Raw genomic sequence first — 23,520 nt, 5'->3', positions numbered from 1 at the left:
CTTAATGGCCTCTGCGTTACTGTGTGATTGTGTGTGGACAGTCTAATGGGAGTATGTTTAACACTGATGTGTTGTAATTGTCCAATGAATGTTTGTGTTATTATGTATGTCTGTGTGTGTATGTGCCTGTTTGTGTGTGTGTTTGTATGTGTGTGAGAGTGTGTAAGCTCTGTTAGCACCATCTACTCACACCCCTGTTCCAGCCCAATGCAGTGAGAAATGATTAGTGCCACACTCTTCACACACTCACTGCAGGGTTTTAATGTGTCTGTGTTGATTGTTTGTGTGTGTGTGTGTGTGTGTGTGTGTGTGTGTGTGTGTGTGTGTGTGTGTGAGAGAGAGAGAGAGATCAGGAGAAGGAGGGAGGAAGAGAGACAGAGAGAGAGGGAGTGGGTGACAGAAAGAGTGAGAGAGAGACAGAGACAGAGAGAGACAATGAAAGAAAGAGACTTCACACACTACAGGGTGCTGTCAAAACACACAGCATCCAATGCACCTCAGAAAAACAACAACTCATTAAAAGAACATGTGAGTGAGCAAGTGATTAAGAAGCAGGGAGACACACACAGAGAAATAGAGAGAGAGAGAGAGAGAGAGAGAGAGAGAGAGAGAGAGAGAGAGAGAGAGAGAGAGAGAGAGAGAGAGAGAGTATCTAAAACCAACGGGAATAGAGAACAGGAGGGTGAGACTCTTCAATTATTATAAAGAAAATGAACACATTATTTAGTCAATTAACAAAATTGAAAAAGCAGAGAAAGAGCAAACTGAGAGCACTACAGTGCTCCAAAAATCCACTAAAGACACAAATCGCCCTCACAGTCTAATGAGTCGATACGGCATGCGCCATGATTGGAGGCTGAAGAGGGAACGCCGGAGCTGAGCTCTATACAATGTTTCAGACAGCTGTTTGGCTTGAAGAATAAAGATAAATGGTTCAGTGGACATTTAAGCAAATCACAAGCTAAAGATTTTGTCAAATGTATTTCTAATATTGAAGCATTCCTCGCACAACGGAATATTACCCTCAGTTTGCTTCTTTATTTACCAAACGACCTCTTTTTTATACATCGTGGAATACTATTCTACAGTCAGTATTGTAGCAGCTGCATTCGAGAACAAACATCTGACCTCACCTTCTCCCATTCCTTCTCTGTGTTGAGCACGATGACCACCAGTTTAGGGTTTACCTGGTAACCATCGTCCATGAAAGACAGATCCCTGCCGTCCAGATCAACACCCATCATATACCTGGAAACGCAAATAAATAAACACATAGACACAATATGCGACTTAATTACCTCACATAACAGAAGAGGTGTAAAACTAGCATACGACGGCTCTGGTGTTTTGAAACCGGCACAAAAAGTTATTTGTTAAAAGGCCACCATTCACGTGACTGGTAATGACAAATCTGAACTTGACAAGGTAAGTAAACTGTATATGGTTTAGCTATCATAATGTGTGTAGATGTTCAGCTATGTGTCTTTTTATAGCCGTTTCATTGATGTAGTCTTTACCTTCTTTTAGCATAAATGATTCTGAGTAGACAATAAAGCACTTCTATAAGTTGCTCTGAATAAGAATGTCTGCCAAATGCTGTAAATGTAAACATAGTTGCCATTATATACTACTTTAAAATTAAAATTCTGTATTTAGATCAAAACACCCACACACTTACACATTACTCACGTACACACGCGCGCGCACACACACACATACACACACACACACACATACATACACACACACACACACACACCCACACACACACCTAGAAACAGATTCAATCACCAAGAAAAACATTAGATTTATTTTTAATTAAGCAGAGCTTTTCAGTGATACCTGAAGACATTAGCTTCTGGCTGGCTGTGGAGTGTCCAGCTAATGCATATTTAAGCCTCCAGGACTCAAGAACACAGATATATTGACATGATTGTGTAGCCACCTGTTAACCTCTTTTGCTTACCTAAGCTATTTTTATGTCATTAGGTTAGGTTATTTGTTCAGTTTCTATAACTGTTTGTTAGTTACTCTTTCTATATTTCCATTTGGGCTTTTTTTTTTTTTTTTTTTTTGTCTGAGCAGTGAGTGTGTAAGCATCTATATTTGTACTTTTATGCAAACACTGCTGTGTAAAGTAACAAAGCTAACTCTTTGGGTGTGTTTCAGTGGTAGAGGCTAGAAGACTAACCACAGGCTCAGTTTCCCTCGCAGAGATCCTCGAAGACCAGGCCGCCTTTAGATGACAGAGCATCGACGGTAGCGTCAAGAATTGCAGCCCCTATCCCCGTGGCCCGAATCACCATACAGATGCGTCCATAAGCTGGCTCCTTCCCCCAGCATCTAAGTTTAGCCCCACCTACGGTCTGGGCCAGATCTAACGCATTCCCAACCCACGTCAAGTCAGAGATCGAGTGTTCTCTTTACCCAAGGCAGAAAACAAGTTTTCTTGTATTTTTAGAATCACAGCTCCCATTATGCAATGCGTCATATTCCAATAAAGGCAATTCCTGGAGCATCTTAGATGCTCTATATCTGGAGCAAGGGCTCACATTCCTTCTAATAGAGCAGACAGGAGGAAACAACCACCACATCTAAATCAACCAAAAACCTTCTACTGAAACATGTTCCTATTCAGGATTTGCTCCAGCTACTAGGTAGCCCCCACACCATACTTCCCACTACAACATAACCAGGTCCTTATTTTATGGTCCTGATTCAGGGACACCTCAGTAAATCAATTTCCAGGAAAATGCTTGTGGCCAGGTGCTATGCATTGGATCCAGTCATGCCTCTGGGGAAGGATGCCCCATCTCGGGTCTGGATGCAATCCTGTATGAGTTAGAGTAATTATGCTCATCCTTCACACCCTTCTCAGAGGTCAGAGAGGAAAGTCTGCTCTCCATTCCTCCCCAATGGCCTGAGTGGGCCTGGTTCACACAGAGAGCACAGAGGTCCTGTGTGGCCAGCCTTGGCAGGCAAGAGGGTCATTTCCATTCCAAGCCAGACCTGTGCAATATGGCCTATAGGAGGTAAAATGTCGCTTTTTGAGACCTGGTACCGCAGATGCCCTTTAACTCCAGTTCTCGTTTTTCTTGCAAGCAGGACTGTTTCAGCCAGGCAGGCGTCACTCAGCAATGAAAGGTTGTCTGGCTGCCATTGTGACTTCTGTTGTCAGCTCAAGCAGACGCACCTGGTGGTGTTTTGGGAATTTGTTGTGCAAATGCTTCAATGTCATTGCACATTTTCAGACCAGTGAGGAGCAGTATATGGACTAAGGGCTTGCTGTTATAATCATGCCTTCCATTATGGCTTCCCATTTAGAAGCAAGTACAAAATTTTAAAACCAAATACTAAATACTAAAATGGTTAAAAAGAACGAAAATGCTACAAATGCACAACAAAAATAATAATACCATTCACATAAAAACACATGCCAGATAATAAATACCCTCCCCCATATGAAACAGAACAGCTCAGCTGTGTACAATTCAAAAAGCACAGAAACACACACACACACACACACACACACACACACACACACACACAGACTTAATTAAGAGACAGAAACATGAGTTGAAAATGGGGTTTAGCTTCAGGCACAATTGGAGAGAGAACTGTATCAAAACCACACCTGCTGCATAGACACAGCCGTGTGGGCGTGTGTGCATGTGTGTGTGTGTGTCTGCGTGAACGTTTGTGTCTGTGTGTGTGAGGAGGAGGCATGGGCATAGTGTATATATCAGAGTTCACCACTGCAGAAAAATGAGCACTGACTTTTCCCACAGCTGTGCCAGAGTGTTCTCTTAAATAAACATGTCATTCTGTGTGTGTGTGTGTGTGTGTGTGTGTGTGTGTGTGTGTGTGTGTGTGTGAGCGCGCGTATGTGCTTCACTCTATAAGCAAACATGAGAAAAGCTTATTTAAAATAGAGGTCAAAACAAGAGTCTGACCAAATACTTGCATATTTTTGCCATAAATCATCACAAAATGTATTATTACAGAACAGTATTATAACGCTGAACATTGGTATGTATGACTAATTCAGATCAGTATCTAGGTTAAAGGATGCATAAGGAAGGAAAGGAATCTAAGTGTTTTAAGTGGTGGACACAACTGTGAGTTTGATAATAAAAACAAGGACTAAACAATGTTTACATAATAGGGCTGACTCACATGAATATTCAGGTCTAGGGAGGATGGTTAAAGATTTTGTATGCCATATAAACAAAGAAAGTCATACAAAATGAACCAAGCATGAGTATAATTGATTCCACGTGTTATATCAGTCTTCAGGCGACTGATTGCCCATGTCTAGGCCGCTCCTTCTGCAGGGCCTGCTCCGCTGTCCAATCCATTTCTCCCGTTTATCGACTCCGACTGTGTCTGGCTATACGATCCCATTTGCTGATTTCATACTAGCCCTGCTGTCGACTGTACCGTTAACGTGCAAACCTTGCTTGTAAAAGGAGTGGATCACAAAAGACAGTGGCTCACCTGGAAAAATATTTTTCAAGATAGACAATTTTATTAGATGTGTCTGAGATATGTCAGTATGTGTTGAGTAGTGTACTTCCCTGGAATGACCCCAAGATGGCTGAGATGTCTTCTTGTGATATGTAGCAACACAATACAGAAAGCTCCCAGTAAAAACAAGAGGAAAACCACCCAGATTATTGGCCAAGATGAAGGTAATTATAAATAGATCAAATTAGCCATTTTTTTACATCACTGATTGATTACGTTGGCAACAGACAAGGTCAATAACTTAACCCGTCAAAACAGGTTGAGCTACCTTCAAGTAGGCAATCTTTCTGCCCTTATGAAATGGATGAGTTATAAATAAACATAAGGATTTCCTGACCCATAACTGAATCCGTCTTACTAATGGTATTCTGGAAGCACTGACCATTTAGGCTAATAAAAGCATGTCTGCAGCAGTACCTCAAGCAAAATGATTTTTTTTCCAGATTCAGAGTGGAGTTAAGCACAGAAGTCCTCGAAAGGCTAGAGGCTCTTTAGAGAGAGAGGGCATTTATGGTCATGCCACAGATATAAAAGCATCACAAGAGTCTGGGACAAATGAACTTCCACAAATTGGCTGTGTGTGGGTGTTTGTGTGAATGTGTGGGTTTTTGTATGTTTTTAGGTGAAAAATCTCCTGACTATGAAGAGAAAACAGAGGTAACCAAAGTAAACCAGACAAAGATTAACTACTTGTTAAAGCCAAATGTTTCTTTTTTGAACTGAAAGAACAAACAAATTATTTTTGTTTAATTATAATGCTTTTTTAACATTCTTATTACAACAAATATGACAAGGCATAAAAACAAAATAATTTGTTTGCCCATGTTAAAAATGCAAAACATGCCGAAAAATGTAAATGACTGTCTGGGAGTCAAACTGAAGGCAAATAAATAATTAAGGACACAGTTTCATTGTTACGAAGCAACACTCTGACATATTACCCCTGATGTATTTTCCCAGTAACGCCACCTAGTGGAGAACATACTGCTTGCTAACCATGAGTGAGTGAGTTACAATCCAGTTACATGAAGTGCTTTGCATCTAAAATGATGGACACACACAGATGTAAACCATCAGTCAAGTCCATCAGTCAGCAAATAAATTTCTATCAGAAGAGTTTTCACAAATGTTGTGAAACATATTATGTGTCTCCAGCTCTAAACACCTGTAAACAGTGTAAAACAATGGGACTGTCATTTGCAAATTCTCTGAAAGTGTTTCCTGCAGGAAAGCTCATGAAGAGACCTTCCTCAGCTTCTCGCACACTGAAACGCAGGCGAACACAGACACACATCCCCTGAGTGAGAATCCGTCTGGGAGGTGTCGAGTCAGTGGGTGTGCGGGTGTAGATAGTGCAGGTCTGGCTGAGGCTGATAGGACGCAGTGAACTGTGACACATCAAACACATACGCAGATACCCAGCATCGCTGCGGCAACTTTCGGCCGAGGCGCACAGAAGAGCACGGTGCTCTGTCGAAGCGTTCATGATACAGAAATCCTTTACTGGCTGCCAAGACATAGGCAGACAGGCAGAGAGACAGACAGATAGGCAGAGAAAAAAATGTTTAGTGCATGAAAAGAAGCTTAATTAAGCAACAGACTTAGGCAGAGAAATGGGGTTTCGTCTACTGACAGATGCTGAAGATGGACATGGTCAGATGTATACCTACTGCACAGATACAGCTACTGCCTTCTGTGTGTGACGTCCTCAAATCCTTGTGTGTGACTGCATCAAGTCATTCTGTGTGTGACTGCCTCGAGTCACTTCTATGTTTAACTGCCTCAAGTCATTCTGTGTGTGACTGCCTCGAGTCATTCTATGTGTGGCTGCCTCAAGTCAAGTGACTCTGTATTGTGTTGCTACATGCTGTGTTTGATTGCCTCGAGTCACTGCAGACCAACACAGAGGCCAGCGCTGGTGTAATAATGAGCGAAGTCTCTGTCCAGCATTAATGAGCAGTTTCTGACCCACATAACGAAACTTTGCTGACCGTGCGGTGCCATTCCTCATCATGAAACACATTTCCCTGATTCTGAAACTCCAATAGCTTTCTGGGGGTTTCTGCGGCATGATACGAAATCCTCCACATAGAGCAGAGATATGTAGCTCCACCATGCACCTGCACTTATAACTCTGCGATATAAGATCTTACAAATATGTCCTGGGTGCCTTTTAAAGGTTAATACAGGCAGGGTGGAATAGTGGCGTCATGTAAAATGTTCCCACGATGTAGCGTGTCGGCGGTGTCCCAGATACAGACAGTCTTAGCAACCAGGGGAGTGGGGAAGGATCAAAAGAAACACCTACTCGGAGCAGACGGTTACCAGTGCTGTGAAAGCAGTGGCTGATGGTAACCCATGGCAACTCCGTATAGCTGCGCTTTCATCAAGAAAAATGTATAATAATAAAAAAATATACAATGCTTGAAAAGCAACTTTGATAGCCACATCTTTCTCTGACTGCATTGATGTGCCACTGGTGCTTGACCCCAATATTCATTTCATTGAGGTATTTGAATATCATTCAATTACAAATGCTGTTTCGGGAACTGGAAAGGAGGCAGGGAGAGGGGAGGTCCGTTTACTGTAGAACTGGGAATGTCCCTGTTTCTATATCCGGCACCACGCGGAATTCGCAGACTGAAGCAGGTGAACATCTTGTAAACCGCTGCCAAGTAAAAAGCCTCCTCGCATTTTTTGTTTTGGTAGAGAACAGGTGCCATGGCACTCTTATATGTGCCCTCCATCCCCCAACCCCACCCCTTCTACAGCTTTTCACTTTTGCAAAGGATCCTTGGCTGTGACATTAATATTCCTGGGATCATTTGCCACAACCCTGCATATGACCTTGGACAGGCTGTTACTAAAACACACATAACTTGCTAAATGCCAGAAACAATTAGCTAGCTACAATTAGCTGGCTACAATTACTTGTGAGCAGAGGCATGTTTCAGTTCATAAACGACGCCCTCCAACCAGGACAATTTGTTTAGGTCTAATCCACTGATGTACAGGATGTCCCTTACGTGACTGGATTCGCTTACCATAACTGTGAAAAACACATACACTTCACTGGCAATAGTCAATCCTCAACCTGTAAGCACAGTAGGATCGACAACACTTGGATTTCCAGAAGAAGACAGCCATGTGTGGTTGATGTAGTACATTTTCTGTAGCTGCAGGCTGTTCCACACATACAGGGAGGCATTCCCCAACAGCAAGCCATTCAGGTGTCAGCGCTTATCACACAAACTTTGGCCATTATTAAAGCAATGGAACAGGAGAGGAAGCGACTTATCAGGAACGGAATTGCGGCTGTGATTTGTTGGCGGGCTGAAGGTGAGTGCCGGCCAGACCGTCACAACCATGACGTTGGCAATAGCACATGACCTTGATGTGTTTTATTGCTTTTACACCTGGTTTTGTTAAGCAAATGGGCAAAAGTAAGGCAACAAAGCAGCAAAGCAATAATTCAAGCAATATAAGTCTTTAATATTGGCATTTTTGTCTGCCCAAAAAAGGAGCAGCTTAGAGTAAGCTTAGAGTAGACCAGCATCCATTGTTGTTACTTAGCAACTGTTGGTCAGTGCAGTGATACAGGTATGATGAAATAATGGATAACAACACTGTGGAGCACTTTCCAAGCAATTGTATTGTTTGGTGAGAACTGACCTGTATCACTGGACAAGTCACAAAGAACGCAAGAACTGGCCAGACTGAGAATATCTGGCAGTTGGGTTAGCGTCAAACTGACAAGATTTACAGTTATTTTCACCAGGCAAACATCTGTAAGCCAAGCAAAGAATTTCATCTTGATAGCTTGATTTAGACTGATCATCTGATTAGTCTATAATACATTAAGGAGATAAATTATTATTACAGTCAAGAGAACGCTCACCATTACGAGACGATCACTGCCTCTCTTCCTGAAATACCACTATAGTACAATGGCAAAAAAAAAAAAATTGTTACTGTTATTTTCAACATGACATCATAATCATATAGTTAACATAAAAAGTCTAGTGAACTTAGATGCATGGTGCAATCCAGATGACATTATTTCATAATAATTCAGACTGGTAGGTTGTCATTGCCATTTGGCACATGGTTGATGAAAATGCTCATTTTTTAAAAAGATGGAATGTATATGTATATGGATGCTGTGCACATTCCCATGTTGCCACCCAAAGCCATGAAACTCTTCTACACTAGATACTCTGGAGTATTCTGTCATACACCTCCACGGAAGGAGAAATTCTGAGGGAAGCTTTAGTATCCTTCACTCTTCTCCCTGGCAGCTGGGACAACCCTTAACGTGAGAAACGTTCCTGGGCGATAGGGAGGTGCAGAGCAATTGAGGGAAGGTGAACAAAGTGTACGAGGCAACCTTACTTCTACGCCAACATTGTTTTGCAGCTCATCCTTGAAAAATAACTACTGCTGAATTGCCCTAACACAAAAAAATATATATACATTTCAGTCTAGACTCAAAAATACAGGCCGATACTCATGAATGGTTTTATCTGTTCAAAGTGCCCATAGATGTATTCCCTGGAATTAAACTTTGCACGGTAGTAGATCTCCGGGAATGGGTGCACCCAGATCTCCGAGCTGGGTGCACCTAGTTCAAACATTTCAAATCATATTTCAATCACAATACTGGTATTCGGGAACAACTGTAAAACATAGTGTTTATAGCATCTGTTCACACACAGTAATGATACACCATTTTACAGCATGCGTGAGCAGCTCTCTACACAGGCCAGAGGAAGCGAGGCTGTCTTACCTCCTCAGAGTACTGGCGGGCACCTCCGGCTTCTCCTGCTGCCCGGAACAGCTGACCGTCCCATCGGGGATGCGTCCCTGCTCCCGGAACATGGCGGCGGCAGCCGAGCCAAAGATGCCCACGGCGTCACGCACGCGCGCCTCCAGCGGGTAGTCCCACTTGTCGTATGCCACCGAGATGGTCCCCGGTGGGAAGGCGTCAGCTGTGCGCTCGGGGTCGCCAGTGGTCAGGCTGGGCACCATCCACACGTAGCTGGCTCCCACCAGGCCCAGCGAGCGCGCCTCGGACAGCACCAGCTCGGCCTCGTCCTTGGAGCAGTAGAGCAGGATGACAGGCGACTGGATGCGCTTGAGCTGGACGTGCGCCCGGTCCTCCGGCTCACCCACGCCCTCCAGCGTCACCACACTCTGGAGGTCCCAGCGCACAAAGCTGTGGTCCACCGTCACGCGGATGGTGGAGACGAACTCCTGGTAGCCCGGGAACTTGGTGGTGACCACCGAGAAGACGTGCCAGTCGTACTCCTCCATCACGGCCAGCATCAGCAGCGCCTCCTGCTGGAGGGAGGCGCCGAACTGGAAGAAGGATGAGCCGGAGTCCTGAGGGGGGAGGTGGGATGAGAGAATAAAAGAGGCACGTTGGCTGGGACAAGAGAAAGGTGGAGAGGGAGAAGGAGAAATAGAAGTAGACAGTCAGAAGGTAGACCAGAGCAGAGAGATGGAGAGGAGAAGAAAAATGCCACCACACAGTCCTGCTGCAGTCACCAGCCCAGTTTAGAATCATGCCTACTTCTTCAAGAGGTGACAGCATGATATCTTAGAACACGCAGTTATTCATGCACATATTCTCCAAAACCCGTCACGAGTCTTCTTAAACGGCAGCCCCGACACAGTCGCTGATGTGAGGGGTCAGATTAAAAACCCAGAGCTTATACACACTGCGCTACACTCGTAAACAGGCTAAGAAAGAAGTGTCAATATACAAAGGGGATTAGTGGTGTGCCGTGCCACGAATAGCAGAGCGGCGTTCCATTTCAGAAAGAAAAAGGCTGTAAGAGTGTTAAACTGAACCGCGAAGAGAAAAGAGAACCGAGTAGCATCACCATAAGCATCATAACCTTCGTGCGTGTGATAACCAACTTTACATCAGCGCATGTCCCAAGCAGGCGATCATCGCAGAGCTGAGACGGAATCCAGCCACTGCAGCAGGTAGTTAATAAATCGGTGGGACACGCTAATTGGGCTCCATGGTTTCTGCCACTGGTCCCGTTGTGTATCGTGCACGCTGCATTTCAGATTTTGAGAGGCTGCACAGTGAACTGGATTAGAGGACATGCTTACAACACTCATACTGTCATGCACACACTGTAAACACACATGCATACGCTCACTCGCATGCATGCGTGCACACACACACACACACACACACACACACACACGCACGCACACGCACGCACACGTACACACAGCATTTCTGATCGACAAGGCCCACTCTTGCATCGGGTGTCAGGAGTTAATCACACAGGTTCACACGCACAAACACGATATTTGGTACTTGAGGTGATGAGAGGTTCACCAGTTTGGCAGGGGGGTTGATAAGAATGTGAAGAGGGCCTGGATTTAACTGCAGAGCAGGAGGCGAGCACACACTCACTCACACACACACTCCAACCCACACACGCGCACACACACACAAAAGAAAGATTCACCAGGAAATTGCTTTAATCGGAAGAGCTCTGAAAGCGCTATCCAATATCCCCATTCCTCCCCTCCTGTGCTCTGTCCAAACATTCCTCAGTAAAAGTATTCCATCTTTCACTCTATATCCAATAGAGCGTTCTTATGTCATGTGTCACTCTTTCTCCATTAGGCCAGGCAGAACAAATTTCCGTATTCAAAGATTAAAGTGAATGTCAAAAAACATTAATTGCTCCAAACGCATTACGCCAGGTGAGAAGCGTGATAAACTGTAATTTGTGTTATCAAACCTTCTGGCTGTTGTGGCCTGCTGCATTATAACCTTTTAGCCACAAAGTCTTTTTGTGGGTAGTGTGGATCTAAAATGAGTCCCTATATGTATGTTCTTTTTCCCAGCTATATCTTCTTAGACACCTGCCTGCCCAGTGCTAAGTGTGTGTCACAGAAAACAATGAATGCAAAGCCAAAATTACCTCTCAGGACAGTTTACTCTATGGGCTATTAGGGGTCCTTTTTAGCAGGATTCAATAGATCTAAATAAATCTAAATGGAACGTTCAGTTTGAGGTGTGATTGAAGGAATCCCAGTACAAGTCTAAAATGCCCTTTCATTTTTTAGAAGGTATTTGATTTTTCATTTATGCAGTACATTTAATATGCAAGGCATATCCATTTCAGTTTTAATAATGGCTTGGCCATTAAATGGGAACATAATGGACCAAATATACAAAATATTTAATATTCATTACAGTTTTAATAATGGCCTCCTCATTAAATGGGACCCATGTATACAACATTTTTAATATTTGCTATTTCTGGGAATTGCCAAAATGTTTTTTCCAATCCATTGTTTCTCTACTAATTTTTAATACACTTAAACCGTCGTTACCGTGGTACCCCAGCATACATCACTCCCCTTCCAACACTACCATATCTGAATATTCTTCCATTACTGGACTGTATTATCTCTCCCTCCTCTGGCCAAACATTTACCCTAAAAAAATATTATTTTATCAAACTCTGCCCCCAAATGTGCTCCGTTTTATCCCAGCGCTACTCCCTTCATCAAAGCACTCCCTCATTCACTTCACCCCAATTTTTGTTCATCAAAGCACATTTAATTACTTTCTTCGTTCTATTCTACACCATTTTGGTCCCAACGATTCTATTAAACCTCTCAAATACTCAGAATAAGGCCTTGATTCTGGATCTCCCTATCCGAACCTCAGCCCACGAAACAGTTCCACATGACGTCTGCTGTTCTCAGACTCCTGCACTTCTTCATACCAAACATCCACTCATCTACCACGGTTTCATCCAACTGTGAAAAAAGACCCTCCACCCTGGCATTCTTCCAGCCTTGCATTACACCTCCAAAAACACTCATCCATCAAACATTTCTCTTGACTGTGTACGTGTACACATACGTACTGTATGTCCTCTTTTTAGGTGTACATGTTGTGTGACCTGCACGTGTGTGCGTGTGAGCGGACATGCAAGTGTGTGTAAGTGTTCCATTGTGATTCTTCCTTCATGAATTGAAACACATTATTGTCTGGTGCATGCAAAGATGACACTCTCGTAATGTCTCCATTAATGTGCCCTTCGGGGCACTCCGGGAAAAAAAAAAACCTCAAACTCTATGAATTCATTAGGCCTTCATTACAGTTTATCTTAAGGGGAACTAAATCAGAAAAGTCCAAGTCCCAGAAACCAGTTAGTGCATGAAATTCATGCGGCTTAAGCAAAACTGCACTCATACTGCAAGGCAATATTCAACCATATCCTGATCCTTTCCTTCAGGACAGATAATGGCAGGATTCGTTTTTCATTTGACTGCAGCTACGATTTTCTCCCGCCTATTACCATTTGTTATGTTAAGGTTTTTGAGATGGCAGATTCACACTTTGCAGCTGACTAACCCTAATTCTTTAATATTTAGGGAGACTTGCTAGAGAAATATACATGTCTACAGCCAAAATGTACATGTGCACCCACTTTGGGGAGCAGATCATCATAGCCCCAGCTCTTTCACAGAACACGCTGTGGCCAGATCATGTTAGTCATATTTTTAACATATGTTTAACTAAGTTCTGTCAGTGTTATGAATTCAACATCAAATCAGTGCTCTGTCTGGTTCAGAGATGACGCACACACATTCGCGCCTTTGCTCAGAGCAGACTGAATTATAATTACACACACAGAGGTTTAATTATTCTCATACATCTACTAAACCCAGAATCATTCTGACTTTATCATCATACATATGACAGGCACATTAATTAATTACACACAATAACTGTAACATACTCATGTGCCAATGATAAGTAAAACAAATGTTTGGTGGACAACTGGACGTGCAAACTTTTATAAAAAATTAAGACATTAGCAGAGGACTGACTTTCAAAAAGGTATTTAATATTTAATCAAGAGTTCCCCTGAATGGTTCAAGGTTTTAAAAAAAGATATCTGTCATTCTAATTTTCTGATGGCTTTCTGCACTCACTGCTTGGCAAGTAGTTGTACATTTTCCTAAATTTATGACTTGCAAGCAGGGTGGTAACACTTGAGTCCAGGCTTAGGACTTGAGTCTAACTCAAGTCAACATTTATGTGCCTTGCACTTGGCGAGCTCCCGACTCAGGCTCGGACTTGATTATGTGAGACGTAATAAACCAGCTTAATAAGCAACGCCACTCTCTATCCCAACGGCTGTCAGTAGTCATTGGTTTGTACACTGCACTTGTGATGCATTCCCATGCATTTTTGGAGTGTGGAAATTCTATGCTTGCTTGCTTTTTGCCTTTGTTTTTTCTAGCTACAGCTGAAAATGCATATTTTGGTACTGAAACCGAATTCCATATCTACTGACTACAAAGAGCACTGTCGCAGCTCAGGAAATGTGTTCCATAACAGCTTCATATTGTTCATTTCATCTTTATGAAAACACCTATGAGAAAAAAAATCTTCATAAGTTTGGGAAAGTTGTGACCCAATGAAGCCACAGTCTAGATAACTATAGATGTTTATATGTACAAGATAAAACTACAGATTTCCACAAAATATTTGGAGCTAGTTTAGAGCTTATCCAGTAGTTTAATATCAGCTCTGTTGTCTGAACTGAACCTGTGTTTATTCCCCCTGCCACCATTACATTGCCACCAGGACGTGACATTTGGCCCCTGACAGAAATATGTGAAATCTTTAGGTGTATAGCACATACAGAGATGTCCATACAGAGATGCTGTATCTGTTATGTCTCAATCCTCTTCAAACAGCAACAAATTTTACACAATGTTGTATTCACAGAACCTTACAATTTTTGCCTTTTGTTTTACATCTGTATGCATCTTGCTGTTTTGGTACTGTATTCTAGCACATTGGATTTGAAATGAAACAAGGGATGTATAAGTAGACATTCAGAAGCTATAATTCAATTGAACCATATAGGAATTACCACCTTTTTAAAAGCCAGGTTACAGTTTGCAAAAATTAACAGTGAAAACAAAAATGTCTGCATACGTCAATGCAGTGTAACATTGTAGAGAGAAATAAATAAACAGCTTGTGACCACATTACCTGATACACAGTATCATTGTCTGTTTTGATGATGCACTTTATCTGAAATGCTTATCAAATGTTTCAAAGACCAAAAGACGGCAGGTATCCTTGCACAATCACAACGGTCCAAAGCATAATGCTTAATAAAGGTGTCTATGGAGATTTTCAGGGATAAACAGCAGACTGATCTTGCCTGGCTACGTCAGTCATTCAACCACAACCTCATTTAGCTGACCATTTAAATGCCTGTGCTACAGGCCTGACATCTGCGCATGTCCCCAGCAGGCGATCATCGCAAGAGCTGAGACGGAATCCAGCCACTGCAGCAGGTAGTTAATAAATCGGTGGGACACGCTAATTGGGCTCCATGGTTTCTGCCACTGGTCCCGTTGTGTATCGTGCACGCTGCATTTCAGATTTTGAGAGGCTGCACAGTGAACTGGATTAGAGGACATGCTTACAACACTCTCATACTGTCATGCACACACTGTAAACACACATGCATACACTCACTCGCATGCATGCGTGCACACACACACACACACACGCACACGCACGCACACGCACGCACACGCACGCACGCACGCACACGCACGTACGCACGCGCGCACACACAACATGTCTGATCGACAAGGCCCACTCTTACCAGGGAAAATGTTACCAGGGAAAATGCCTGTGCAAGAGGCCTGAGAGTGTTACCAGAGAAAATACACAACATCTGGTGATGACTATGGGTCACAGACTTCAGGCGGTCATCAGCTTCAAGGGAGCTGCAACCAAGTACAAAACATGTCAATTTTTAATTATGTTAATTTGTTCAATTACCTTTGGCTTCCTGAGATTGTAGGGGAGGGGGGTTAGGAGGTGGAGGGGGTATAGATGTGCATAAAAAGGGCTGTGAACAAATGCAGAAGCTCTGTAAAAATCATATATGATCATGACATCTGTTGATTATTAAAAACCTGTTAGGCTTTACATGATAATGGTCCCTTTCTTATACATTAACATGTTTAATATGCACATAATTTCACACACCCTCAACATTGTATTTGACTTATTTTATATAAACCTAGAATATATATATATATATATATATATATATATATATATATATATATATATATATATATATATATATATATATATATATATATAATTTTTACATGGTGCACTAATTATGTTAAACAACTGTTATAATTTTGATAACGACACGTAAATGCAAACATGTTTATTTTTGAGGTATTAACATATGTGATTCATATATAGCTTTCATAGACGTTTTGCATATGGGTGAATTCCATATGACTCACCCTACACAGATGCAAATGCATTCAAATTAAAACTGACATTCATTGTCAGTGCCTCACTTCAAATCCAATGTCCTGAAGTGAGCCTAAATTGACAAAAACAACATCACTGTCCAATCAACTTCAGCCCTCTGCCGTAGATTCCTTTGACTCAATCTCTGGCTTCACTGCTGGTGATAGGAATCTCAACTCTGACTCAACTCTGACTCCTGACAAGGTGCCCTGCCTGCACCGCTGGCCGCGCGGCAGGGAGCTGCTATGTGGAACATACTTCCTCTGTCTCACTGGAGCAGAAGTCTGCCCATACGCAGGAGTGCTGCTGTACTACAGCAACGTAAAAACCCTGTCAGAGTCAAACACCTTACACCACACACAATGCCTAAACAAAATTACAAAAATGTGGGAAGGACCATTATGTGTACTTCTTCCTGAAATTATATTAGCTCCTCACTGTGGTTGATATTACAAATTCAGTTATTTAGTGTAAGATGTGTATATATCAAATTAAGGTGAACCGGTAGGAGGACCATAATGCATTTTAAAAAGAAACTAAACAGAAACTCTTATACATATATGACTCCAGACCTTTTGCTGTGAATGCACTGGTGAGCAGTAACTGCACATTGCCACACCTGCTCCCTCCTATTGCTCAGACTGTTAAACCTGAATAGCTTTAATTCCCAACTGTAGGCAACCAAAGAAAATCTGAGGACAAAAGCTTATCATATTTTGGATACTTGTGCTGAAACACAATAGCTCAAATCAGTATTTTTGAACTTAATTTGCTTGTTTTATGTAGATTTAGTGCAGAATGATGAAATTACATATGTTTTCAGTAAGAAAGCTCATTGTTAGTACTAAGGAGCAGTAAGATCATTGTTAATGATCCCCCATGTCATTTTGCAGCATGTTAAGTGGATCGTCTTTCGAAACTTTACTTAACAGGTTACATTTACTACTCATAAATGAGGTCATAGTTTTGGATTTGGTCTGCACGTCTGAGATTTGTAATGAAAATCTAGAAGGTAACTACATGTGTTTTTCTTATCATAATCTCCTCACATTTCATTTAAATACATTTATCTCCTCTGTTCTTAGTGAGTGTTACGGGACGCTCTCTCCCCCACAAGCCACGTGGTACGGCCTGCCGTGTGCAGGGGGTTTCACCCCATGTGTAGCCATGCCCATCATGATTGCATGCACCTGCACGGGGTTTAACGTCTTGTGTTTCTTTGTCTAAACCTCTGTTAGTGTGTGTATTGTGTTGGTTATTGTTAGTCTGCTACTGTATGTTTACACACGTATGTAGTCATTGTTAAATGTTATTGTAGTCTGTGTTTAGTTAAATATGTTCACCATGCCTGTCGTTAATGTTGTGAGTGCCACCGTTATTCGTATGTTATGTTAATAAATGTATCACATTATCGAGGGAGTCTGTGCGTCCTGCTCCACGCCCTTCGGCACTCGGGCCAGCAGAATCTTTACAGTGAGAGATTAATTACAAAAATCTTAAATATATAGATTATGAAAGCTTTCTTAATATGTTACTGGACTAATCACTGTCTCAGTAAATAAATATAATACATGTTTGCTAGACCAGTTTGCCCCCTTAAAAACTGTACTGTCTCTTTTAAAAAGTCCTCTTTCTGGTATTGTGCAGAACTCCTCTCACTTAAAGCAAAGGGCAGGAAACTCAAGTGACTATAGGACATCTGGCCTCAGTGTACATAAACAATATGACCAGCATCCGGACTACAATAAGCCTTGCCATCCGCAAAGGCATCTTCATCTTCTCATTCAGCTAATGATGGTTTGGGTAATCCTACATCCTGAAGTTATTCAGCATGATTAATGAATGACGTACTTCTATTAATGTCTCTGACTACGCGACTACTGAACAGTGTAGCTTCTCTTCACGCTGCTCCTCTTTCTGACCCAGTTGACATCAGTCTTGCATGTTCATCAGTGTCTTTTACATGTTTTACTTCAGTAACTGTGCGGCATGTCTCCAAGCTGATTAGTAACATAAAGTCTACTACTCACACACTTGACCCTCTCATTTCTACAAAAAATGTCTGCCGGCTCTTTGTCTTGTAATGAATACTTTTATTCATTCTTGTGGTGTTTCAGGCCTACTTTAAAACATCGGACACGGTATACAGTATTTCTTGAATCTGGTTTCTGAATTGGGCACAACACTACCATGCTGCCATGCAGAGGGTTGTGAATAACCCTCTTGTGTCAACAGACTAAGGGTTTCTTAACAACGTATTCTGATGGACTTCGGTGCTGCCTTTGACACAGTTTGTCACACGCTTCTGTTATACTGTATGGAATAATGGGATAATGTTAGGTAGTAATAAATCTCATACTGTACTGGTTTGCCAAGGCATCCCTCAAGGATCTATCCTAGGGCCGTTACTGTTTAATATTTATATGTTAACTTTGGGGCAGATAATTAGGAAATTTGGCGTGAGCTTTCATCTTTATGCTGATGACACCCAAACATATTCCAGTTCTAAGAGCAACTTGGCCTTTGCTTGTGTTCTAATTTCTGACATCAAATAAAAACCTGGATGCAACCTGAATTTTCTTCAGCTAAATTATTTTAAGACAGATTCTTTCTTTGTCATCTATCTTTAAATCTAGCAATTTTACTCAGGTTTGAAATTATACAGGAGTCTGTAACCTAAGTGTCATATTTAATAGCCGACATTTGACACTCACATCGATAACTACCAAAATCTCTTATAAATACTTCCAAGCATAGGCCTTGTCTTTCACCTTTTGATGCTCAGAAATTTGTTTCTTGCTGGTTGTAAGACTATTGTAAGGTTCCTTTTGCTGGACTACCTACTAAATCTCTCCAGAGGCTTCAGTATGTGCAAAATTGTGCTGCCAAAGTTCTCCCTCACACTTCATCTTGTGCTCACATTACTCCTGTACTGCTACGCTGGCTCCCTGTGCATGCTTGTATTGATTTTTAAACATTTATTTTAACATATAAAGCTCTTCATGGTTTAGGCCCTGTTTATCTCTGTGACCTGATAACCTTATACTCCTTCTCGATCTTTACACTCTGTTAGTTCTCTCAGTCTATAGCAGCCTCCTTATAAACGTAAATCCACGGGCAAGAGAGCTTTTTCATGTAGAGCACTTCGATTATGGCATGCTCTGCCTAACCCTATTAAAAATGATATTCCTTTGGATTGTTTGGAAAAGTTACTAAAAACTCATTTTTTTAGTTTGGCCTTTGTCAATGTTTGATATTTTGTTGTTTTCTTTCTGTTCTCAGTTTGTAGTGCTTTGAGTTAAAAAAAAATACAATATAAATTTAATTTCTTGCTATTATTATTATTATTATTATGTACCTTAAATTCACTTCCTGATCCTGGATTTTATATTCACTGGTAGTTTACTGAACAGTTCATATCACCGATTGACCATTTTGTTGGAAATGTAGGGTGACTCTAACTGTAGTATACCGCAGGACCTCGAGGGCTATGATAGGAATATCTGTGCACTGTGACATAAATTAACTACCAGCAATTACAAAACACATGACTGGATTTTGGATTCAAGGTCTGGTGATGAATACCTCTTAAATACCACTGAATAGCAATTAAATGATCCCTAGTCACTTCAAGGCACTTAATAAATCACCCAATCTTCACATACTGTTTTACATATATACATTAAAAAACAATGTTGTGTATATTGTCTTTTAACATATTTTTTTCTGACAGTGCGCTAGCTTCATGGAACCCTTTGGCTTTGGCCATATATACTAGAATAAGGCTTTCCTCCACAGAGACAACAAAGCTCTATTTTAAGTTGCTCTGAACAAGAGTGCTAAATTCTGTAAATGTAAATGTAACTATGGCTGATTCCCTGCTGAGCTCAAAGCACTGTCTGTTGCTGGATACCAGGAAGCATAGCTCAGTCAGCACTTGAAGTTACGTTCCGTCATGCCCTTTACTGAAATAGGTTTGATCCAAGAAGTCGATGTGAAATCACCAGAAAAAGAACATGCAGTCTGATATGATTTTCAGCTGGCTTTTCATAGCTATTGTATGTGTTACTATCACAGAGTAGGTGCACAAGCGAATATGTACATGATGTGTGTATTCATGCAATATGCTCTCTCTATTCTCCTTTGTTTGAGTTTAGCTTCTACATAAAATCAATGGAAGTGGCATGTGTGCAGTGGAAATGGCATGTGTGCAGTGGGGACTGGTTTGCAAAAGCTCTATAATGGAAACAGATTTGTTTGTAGGCAACAAAGTATTTATTCAATTCGCTTTGCCGACTATTTGTGACACAACCTCCTGGTTGCAACTGTTTGCATTTGGCTACTTCTAAGAGTTACGCAGGATAGCTGCCCTCTTCCAACATCATTTCTGAAGCAGCAACTTTTTTCATTTTCCTGTTCCTCCTGAGTCTCAATAAGGGTATGTTCAGAACTGGTAGCTTTGGGGCAATTAAAACAAACCCTGATGTGATTGATGAATGAAATTACACTTACCATGGTGTGAAAAAGTGTTTGCCCCCCTTCTGATATCTTATTTTTTGCATGTGTCACACCTAAATGTTTCAGATCATCAAACAAATTTAAATATTAGACAAAGATAACACACGTAAACACAAAATGCAGTTTTTAAATGAAGGTTTTTATTATTTAGGGGGAAAAAATCCAAAGCTACATGGCCCTGTATGAAAAAGTACTTGTCCCCCTGTTAAAACAGAAATAATCTGTGGTTTATCGCATCTTTGGAAAGCTGAGTTCATTTTCTCTAGCCATACCCAGGCCTGATTACTGCCACACCTGTTCTCAATCAAGAAATCACTTAAATAGGACCTGCGTGACAAAGTGAAGTAGACCAAAAGATCTTCAAAAGCCAGACATTATGCTGGAAAAGGTTATAAAGCCATTTCTTAAAGCTTTGGGACTCCAGCGAACCACAGTAAGAGCCCTTATCCACAAATGATGAAAACAAGGATCAGTGGTGAACCTTCCTAGGAGTGGCTGGCCAGCCAAAATTACCCCAAGAGCACAGTGGTGACTCATCCAAGAGGTCACGAAACAACAACATCCAAATAACTGCAGGCCTCACTTGCCTCAGTTAAGGTGGGTGTTCATGACTCCACCATAAGAAAGAGACTGGGCAAAAATGGCATGCATGGCAGAGTTCCAAGACGAAAGCCACTGCTGAGCAAAAAGAACATAAAGACTCGTCTCAGTTTTGCCAGAAAAAATCTTGATGATCCCCAAGACTTTTGGGAAAATACTCTGTGGACTGATGAGACAAAAGTTCAACTTTTTGGAAGGTGTATGTTCCATTACATCTGGTGTAAAAGTAACACAGCATTTCAGAAACAGAACATCATACCAACAATAAAATATGGTGGTGGTAGTGTAATGGGCTGTTTTGCTGCTTCAGGACCTGGAAGACTTGCTGTGGTAAATAGAACCATGAATCCTGCTGTCTACCAAAAAAATCCTGAAGGAGAATGTCTAGCCATCTCTTCGTGACCTCAAGCTGAAGCGCACTTGGGTTCTGCAGCAGGACAATAATCCAAAACACCAGAAAGTCCACCTCTGCATGGCGTAAGAAACAAAATGTAGACTTGAGTGGCCTAGTCAAAGTCCTGACCTGAATCCGAGTGAGATGCTGTGGCATGACCTTAAAAAGGCAGTTCATGCTTGCAAACCCTCCAATGTGGCAAAATTACAACACTTCTGCAAAGATGAGTGGGCCATAATTCCTCCACAAACACTGTCAATTATCGCAAATGCTTGATTGCAGTTGTTGCTGTTAAGGGTGGCCCAACCAGTTATTTGGTTTAAGGGGCAATCACTTTTTCACACAGGGCCATGTAGGTTTGGATTTTTTTTTCCCCTTAATAATAAACTTTCATTTAAACTGCATTTTGTGTTTACTTGTTATCTTTGTCTAATATTTAAATTTGTTTGATCTGAAACATTTAAGTGTGACAAACATGCAAAAAAAAAATCAGGAAGGGGGCAAACACTTTTTCAGACCACAGTATATTGCGTTGTTCTCAGAACCCATGGACACTTCAATCAACACACCAGTGAGAATCAGAAAGCAAGTGCACACAGCAAAGCAGAAACCACGGCCCCCTGCGGGACAGTATTGGGCACACAATGGGGAGAGAAGATAACGCCCAGTGCACCACTCATGCATCACTGGACATACACATGGACACACACACTTTAGGGTAGCCATTTTTTACATAACCTCCATGTTTTTGGACAGTGGGAGGAAACTCAAGACCCCAAAGGAAATCCATGCAGGCACAGGGATTAACATGGAATCTCCACCCACATAGGGACACAAACCCAAGACCCTAGTGCTGAGAGGCAAACATGCTGCTTGGTCTGTTAGCATGGTTTGTTAGAGCAAATGAAAAAAATGCCCAAGTATTCAAAAATGCACTTCCTTCTGTGGAGGGATTCCTTGCATTGTTTTGCCAGCTGTTCCTGAGTTTTCATAACTACAAACCCAACAAGCACATTTGGCCCAGCATTGAGCAGCGTTCTAGTTCAGTTGGCATTATCGTTGTTATTGTTGCAAAACATGCATCATAAAAGCTGTTCAATCAGGATGTGACATATCCATATGACTTCGGTTTTCATCTTTTGCTTTGGTGGTAAATATGTCAGTGTTAACACTAAGCGAACCAGGATTAAAAACCAACAGTGTATCATTTTCTGCTTTGGGCTGGACCAAGCATATCAACTGTTTTGTTTGAAATAAAGGTATCAGCAATATCTCCCTGTTTTGAAGAAGTGGGCTCGCTGGAGGTGACTGACGACTGCTGGCTATGCAAGGGGCCACGATCAGAAATGCTGAAGGGAAGAAAACCAATGTTATTATACAGACAAATGCCAGGGTACTGTCAAGGAATTGCTTTGACTTTAGTGTCAAGCCTGTTGTATTGTTTGTGCTGTATTGAAGGAGTATTAGTCATCGTTCAGGTGTCAGGAGCAGAGAGTTCAAGATGAGAAAGTAAAAGTCCTCCTCTGGCTTTCTGCTGGATTTGTTCATTTGCTCAAGCCAGCAAGTAGAAATAGTGAAATCATCCAGGTCATCCAAATCATGACATGACACCTCTGCTCACTTTTGATAATTAGGACATGCTAATTACTGGCTATATACATTCTAAATATTTTTAGATTTTACATATTTTACTTGAATAAATGAATAGCGTCATACCCATGGGTTAAAAGCAATTTTGTAATATTGCAAAGATACTACTAAATCATTTTCAGTTTACTTTTTATATTACTTTATTTATATGTTTGTCACTATATATACACAAACATTTCCTTCAGCTGGTTATAAAGACTCTTTTCAGCCCAGTGGCACTTTACCACTGATAATTGCTCTGCATTTTGGTCGATTCGTTTAACTAGGTTCTGAGCCAATTAGCAGACAGCCAGCAGCCCAGCCAGGGGCCACCAGCTTAGTGGTGCATTCCAAAAAAGAATGTTTTTCCCTTATAGACACATTCCATGGAAAACTGTTTGTATGTACATTGTTCCAAGGTTTGTGTCTCCCACCTGTGCAGATAAAGGAATGTTAAGGTAGCTTCAAATTTCAGCCTTCAAGTATCACAGCT

General features: G+C 41.5%; 1 protein-coding gene across 3 annotated transcripts in view; it reads right to left on the bottom strand.

Annotated features, from left to right (window-relative positions):
- The window catches only part of grin2ab (glutamate receptor, ionotropic, N-methyl D-aspartate 2A, b), a 58,099-nt gene that overhangs the window by 7,305 nt on the left and 27,274 nt on the right, over positions 1-23,520 (bottom strand). For 2 of the 3 annotated variants that reach the window (XM_081701688.1, XM_027015765.3), the window contains 2 exons: positions 9,314-9,909; positions 1,134-1,248 (listed from right to left, as the gene is read on the bottom strand). In XM_081701688.1, the coding sequence (XP_081557814.1) occupies positions 1,134-1,248; positions 9,314-9,909 (711 nt within the window). Of the gene's footprint in view, positions 1-1,133; positions 1,249-9,313; positions 9,910-15,212; positions 15,337-23,520 lie in introns of all 3 variants that reach the window. The other variant, XM_027015766.3, reaches the window with a different exon arrangement.

This window comes from Electrophorus electricus, chromosome 18 (genome assembly GCF_041902795.1).
Source record: "Electrophorus electricus isolate QZ-2024a chromosome 18, ASM4190279v1, whole genome shotgun sequence".
In the NCBI taxonomy this organism is placed as follows: domain Eukaryota; kingdom Metazoa; phylum Chordata; class Actinopteri; order Gymnotiformes; family Gymnotidae; genus Electrophorus; species Electrophorus electricus.
This window is presented reverse-complemented; position numbering and strand designations above follow the sequence as displayed.